At 24.8% G+C, this 7029-nt stretch overlaps 1 protein-coding gene across 1 annotated transcript in view; it reads left to right on the top strand.

The window, feature by feature from the left end:
- The first annotated feature begins 303 nt into the window (after positions 1 to 303).
- IFT46 (intraflagellar transport 46) overlaps positions 304 to 7029 on the top strand; it is an 8988-nt gene continuing 2262 nt past the window's right edge. The window contains exon 1 of the mRNA XM_075297239.1: positions 304 to 1037. Coding sequence (XP_075153354.1) covers positions 822 to 1037 — 216 coding nt within the window. The 5' untranslated portion in view covers positions 304 to 821. The remainder of the gene's footprint in view (positions 1038 to 7029) is intronic.

The following is a 7029-nucleotide window of genomic DNA, read 5'->3' as shown; positions in this document are numbered from 1 at the left end:
GTCTAAAATCAATATTTCTGGTAGGCACATTTTTTGGCCGATCAAACTTATTATACCCTGACCACTATGTGGTTTAGGGTATAAAAAAAAACTTATTACTACTAAAATAATTATGAAATAAAAAAATAATTTTTATGGAAATATAGAAATCTCCGGTTTTTTAAATTTTATTTGATTTTTTTATTTTTGAAAACTCAATATAAAAATCTCCGTTATTATTTTTTTCTTATTTTTTTTTTAATTTAATTGACGACTTTTTTATTTTGAAAACTCAATATTTTTACTCTTAAACTTAAGGTGAATGGAATAAGAACTTAAACTAAAAACATACTATCACCAATTTCTTCTACCTAAGGACACATGCATAGTCCTTCATTGCCAAGGTAACTTCATGGCGGTATACGTTTCCAAGGCAACGTCAATTGTATGCAATTGTGGATAAACCTTCTCGACAAGCCTAAAATAAAAACAGCCAAAGAAATCACGGAAATATTTATATTGTCAAATTGTGATATTTTATTTTTGTCATATAAGGTCTTTGGATATAATTGACTCCGAAAGCCAAATAAAATAAACGAAATTAAAACCTTTTCTGGCCACGGGAAAATAGGAAATATATATCGCAAATAAAAAAATCAAAAGAAGCTATAAGCACATAAGGATCACCAATAGACAAACAAAAACATAAGAGGAAATTCTGAAGGCAAAACAAAAGAAGTTTAGTTTTAAATTAAACCAACTCATAGTCCTGGAAGCTATATTTCGCTACAGCTATTCATCGCATTCATTATTGCTCGCTTAGTGGAATTGGTTTGTCAACCATGAACTATTACGATGAGGAAATTTCTGTGAATGTTTTGGCAGGAGCTGCAGATATTAAACCAACCCCCAACAATATCAAGATGGAACGTATACCCAGTCGAGGAAGCACATTGGATAGTGTTAGATCCGTAGTTTCAAGGCAAGAAAGTGATGCAGGCAGTGATAATGCTTTACAACGTGGGGCTATGCTTGGAAGACCACGCCAAAGGGTGATGGTAAGTGGAGTCTTTTTTTCTGAGTGTAATAACCAATAAGAAAATAAATGTAAATTAACATAATTTATTTTATTTGATTTAAATCTTTCAAAACCTTTAGTTTAATTTTTATATTTCAAAACTAATTTTGCCTTATTTCTTTGGTTTTAATATTATTGATAAAATTTACGAAAATGTTTAGGTTAAATTTATTTGCAATTTATCTGAATTGTATTAAATTTTATTTTTCGTCCACAATTTGAAATAATTTAAATATTTCAAAATTATTTTAATTTATTTTATTTAAATTAAAAAAAAATAATTTCGAAAAACTAATTTTAATTTTTTATAATTTAATTTATATTTTAAATTCACATTTTTTTTTATAAAAATTGTTATTTTATTTTAGTTTAATTTATTTTATTTATTTTTTTATTTATAATTTATTTTTAATGTTTTATAATTTAATTTAAATAGCAATTCACATTTACTTTATTTCGTTTTTTTATATAAATAATTTATAAATAGGTTTTACTAAGGTTACATTTATTTGCAATTTTTATTATTTGGATTTAATTATTTTGTATTGCCCATTATTTAAAATAATTTAAATATAACAAAATTTATTTACAATTTATCTGAATTGTATTAAATTTTATTTGTTGTCCACAATTTAAAATAATTTAAATATTTAAAAAATTATTTTGATTTATTTTATTTAAATTAAAAAATAATAATTTCGAAAAATTAATTTTAATTTTTTATAATTTAATTTATATATTAAATTCACATTTTGTTTTATTTCGTTTTTTTTTTATAAAAATTTGTTATTTTATTTTAATTTATTTTATTTAAAATTAGTCGTTTAATATTAATTTAATTTCGAAAGTTTAATTTGGGAAATGTATTTTTAATGTTTTATAATTTAATTTAAATAGTAATTCACATTTACTTTATTTCGTTTTTTTTTATATAAATAATTTATAAATAGGTTTTACTAAGGTTACATTTATTTGCAATTTTTATTATTTGGATTTAATTATTTTGTATTGCCCATTATTTAAAATAATTTAAATACAACAAAATTTATTTACAAATTATCTGAATTGTATTAAATTTTATTTGTTGTCCACAATTTAAAATAATTTAAATATTTAAAAATTATTTTGATTTATTTTATTTAAATTAAAAAATAATAATTTCGAAAAATTGATTTTAATTTTTTATAATTTAATTTATATATTAAATTCACATTTTGTTTTATTTCGTTTTTTTTTTATAAAAATTTATTATTTTATTTTAATTTATTTTATTTAAAATTAGTCGTTTAATTTTAATTTAATTTCGGAAATTTATGTTTAATGTTTTATAATATAATTTAAATAGTAATTCACATTTACTTTATATCGTTTTTTTTATATAAATAATTTATAAAGAGGTTTTACGAAGGTTACATTTATTTGCAATTTTTATTATATGGATTTAATTATTTTGTATTGTCCATTATTTAAAATAATTTAAATATAACAAAATTTATTTACAATTTATCTGAATTGTATTAAATTTTATTTGTTGTCCACAATTTAAAATAATTTAAATATTTAAAAATTATTTTAATTTTTTTTATTTAAATTAAAAAATAATAATTTCTTAAATTAATTTTAATTTTTTATAATTTAATTTATACTTTAAATTCACATTTTGTTTTATTTCGTTTTTTGTTTTTATAAAAATTTGTTATTTTATTTTAGTTTAATTTATTTAATTTAAATTTAGTCATTTAATTTTAATTTAATTTCGAAAGTTTAATTTCGGAAATTTATTTTTAATGTTTTATACTTTAATTTAAGTTTGTTTTACTTCGTTTTTTGTATATAATTAATTTATAAGAAGGTTTTACTAAGGTTACACTTATTTACATTTTTTGTTATTTGGATTTAATTTTAGTGCATTGTCCGTTATTTAAAATAATTTAAATATTAAAAAATCATTTTAATTGAAATAATATTATTTATTTCCACAGTTGAAATTTAATTTAATTTATTTTATAATTTAATTTAAATTTAAATTCACATTTTGAGTTTATTTAAATTTATTTTATTTAAATTTAGTCGTTTAAGTTTAATTTAATTTCGAAATTTCGGAAATTTATTTTTTATATAATTAATTTATAAAAAGGTTTTACTAAAGTTACATTTATTTATAATTTTTGTTATTTGGATTTAATTTTAGTGCATTGTCCGTTATTTAAAATAATTTAAATATTAAAAAATCATTTTAATTGAAATAATATTATTTATTTCCACAGTTGAAATTTAATTTAATTTATTTTATAATTTAATTTAAATTTAAATTCATATTTTGAGTTTTTTATTTATATTTTATTTTAATTTATTTTAGTTTAATTTTGTAAACGAATCAACAATTTAAAATAACTTAAATAACTTATAACTAATTATTTATATATTATTTTTATTTAATAAATTTTAATTTAATTGATTTAAATATTTGTAGTTTATTTTTTAAAATTTTAATTCTCATTTTGTTTTATTTCGTTTTTTAGATAATTAATAATTCTTGTTTTATTTAAATCTAATCAGTTTAAATTAATTAATATTATTTATTTCCACAGTTTAATTTTAATTTAATTTATAATTTAATTTAAATTAACATTTTGATTTTTTTATGTATAATTCAAAATAAAATTATTTTAGTTTAATTTGGTCAACGAATCCACAGTTTAAAATAACTTAATTATTTAAATATTATTTTTATTTAATAAATTTAATCGATTTAAAATTGAAAATTTGTATTCTATTTTGTTAAAATTTTAATTTTCATTTTATTTTATTTGGTTTTTTTTTTTATTAAAATTTACTCGATCAAATTTTTATTTTATTAAAATTTACTCGATTAAATTTCGAAACTTTTATTTTAATTTCAAATTTGATAATAATATAAAATTTATAATATATAATAATTTTAATATAATTCTTTCATAAAAATGTTTTGATTAGGTAAAATTTATTTACAATTTTTGTTAATAAGCTTTAGTTTTATTTATTGGTCACAATTTAAAATTATTTTAATTTATTCAAATTTAATCGATGCAATTACGAAACATTAATTTGATCTTTCTATAATTTTCATTTTTTTTCATTTCATTTGTTTTATTTATTTAATCAACATTTTTTTAATTTTAATTTAAATTTTTTGAATTGTTTGTAGAAGTAGAAAAAAAGTGTTAGATTTCAGCTTTAAAGGTAATAAGTTAGTTTTCAAGCTGAAAATCACTTGTTTTCACGGTTACTTTTTTACGAAAACATGCTCTTATTTCCTTGGTTTATTTTTAATCTATGCAACTAACAAACAGCTTTTGACACAGATGTCCGATATTGGCAACGCTGTGGTACTAGAAATTAAATGTGCTAGTATTAGTGTGTGGGGATCTAAACCAAAATTTAACATAAATGTTACTAGGATTCACAATAGTCAAAATATCTTAGACTAGCCCCACACAGCTCTGTGAAGTAGACAGTGTGGTGTGAGATAGAGGTGTGCGCGTGACACGAAATTTTCGTGACACGCGTGATTCACGCGTGAGTCACGTGATTCGTGAATGAAATTTTGACCAAATCACGTGAATGTGCGTGAATGGGACTGAACAAAAATGTGTCGTGCGTGATCGTGCGTGAACATCAAATTCTGTTCGTGAATGTGCGTGAGTAAAGTTTTTTTAAAATCACGCTCACGACAAAATTCACGTTCACGAAAAAATTCACATTCACGAAAAATTCACGCTCACGACAAAATTCACGCTCACGAAGAAATTCACGTTCACGAAGAAATTCACATTCACGAAAACTTCACACTCACGATGACATTCACGTTCACGAAAAATTCACGCTCACGAGAAAATTCACGCTCACGAAGAAACTCACATTCACGAAAAATTCACGCTCACGATGAAATTCACGTTCACGAAAAAATTCACATTCACGAAATAATTCACCCTCACGAGAAATGACATGTTCACGAGCCTATTTACGCTCACGACAAAAATTATATTTACAAAAACGTCTTGCTCACGATAAAAATTATGTATGAACAAGTAAGTAAAGTCTAAAGTCGGGCGGAGCCGACTATATTATACCCTTCACCACTATGTAGACTCTCAACCACTTCAAATTTGCTGGGAGCTATATAAAGGTTTGCATTTCCAGATACAAATACTTTTAATGGAGACAATTTTTTGTACTTTTACAAAAACTCTAGAATTACAATTTAAATCGGCTAACGCCCTGGGATGAAACACAATGTTAACATAGTAAAAAAATATGAGAAATATGAAGCGAGAGAAATTTTAATGCAATTATACAAAAGAGCATTTATGATTGATCAGGTGATACATATGTATTCGAGATATAGGGCAATTTTAGTAATATTTACAATTTTTGATACTTAGCAGTGGCGACTTTACAGGGATATTGGTTAGATCCCGCCAAGATATATAGTCAAGTATGGGTTATGATATATTATTTGGTCAAGTCGGGCGACTTGGAGCCTTATTTAAAACTCAACCGTTCTGTGGAAATTCTGGCATTACAGTGTTTAGGATATGACTAAGATATGGGGAAATCATCACAGAATTTTGTGTCAAGTGTGGGAATTTTTGCCATATTTGTATAAACCGGAAAAACGAATATATGGAGGCTTTATCTAAATCTGAACCAAATTAGATCAAACTTGACACTCTTAAATATCATATTAAATATATTCTCTGAGGAAACTATCCAGTCAATTAGAGGAAAATCTCATTGAAAATAGGTCTAAAATATGAAACAGTCTACCATATTTCCCCAACTCTGGTGTACATATAATGGGAGCTATATATAATCTGAACTGATTTCGACTAAATTTGACATGCATAGTTAACTTTGGCCCCCGTAGTCATTTGAGTATAAATCGGGCGAAAGATATATATGGGAGCTATATCTAAATTTGAACCGATTTCAACCAAATTTGGTACACTTATCGATACTATTAAACGTACTCCCTGTGCAAAATTTGAACTAAATCACGGCAAAACTCTGGCTTTTGAGGGCATATAAGTGCAAATCGGACGAAAGATATATATGGGAGCTATATCAAAATCTGAACCGATTTCAATCAAATTTACCAAGCATTGGTAGAATGTCAATTCTACTCTTTATGCAAAATTTCACGAAAATCGGTAGTAACCTTTGGCCTCTTTGTTCATATGAGTCTAAATCGGACGAAAGATATATATGGGAGCTATATCTAAATCTGAACCGATTTAGCTGATATTTTGCAAGTTTTTCGAGACTCATAAAATATTCGGATGTACTGAATTTGAAGAACATCGGTTGATAAATACGCCAATTATGACCAGATCGGGGATAAATATATATGGCAGCTATATCTAAATCTGAACCGATTTTTTCCAAAATCAATAGCGATTGTCTTTGTCCCAAAAAACGACCCTATGCCAAATTTGAGGACGATCGGACTTAAACTGCGACCTGTACTTTGCGCACAAAAATACATGAACAGACAGACAGACGGACAGACAGACAGACAGACAGACAGACAGCCAGACAGACAGACGAACATCGCTAAATCGAACAGACAGACGGACATCGCTAAATCGTGAACCTTCGTGAGTTGCATTTTACATCGTGAGCGTGCGTGAATAGTTTTTTTATGAATCGTGAGTGTGTGGATGTACGTTTCATTGTTCGTGAACGTGCGTGAGTAGTTTTTTTTTCGAATCGTGAGTGTGCGTGAATAAGTTTGTTGTTCGTGAACGTGCGTGAGTTGATATATCCCGTCGTGGGCGTGCGGTAGTCACTATTCTGCAATCGTGAGTGTTTATCTTTGCAGGATTTTGGTTCGTGAACGTGAGTGAGCGTGAATCAATAAAAACCTTCGTGCGTGAATGTTACGAATTCATTCGTGAGCGTGCGTGAGTGTGAGCAATCCAAAAACGGGC

Source organism: Haematobia irritans, chromosome 2, assembly GCF_050003625.1.
Source record: "Haematobia irritans isolate KBUSLIRL chromosome 2, ASM5000362v1, whole genome shotgun sequence".
NCBI lineage: Eukaryota > Metazoa > Arthropoda > Insecta > Diptera > Muscidae > Haematobia > Haematobia irritans.
The sequence above is the reverse complement of the archived record's forward strand: the minus strand, read 5'-3'. Positions and strand labels throughout refer to the sequence as shown.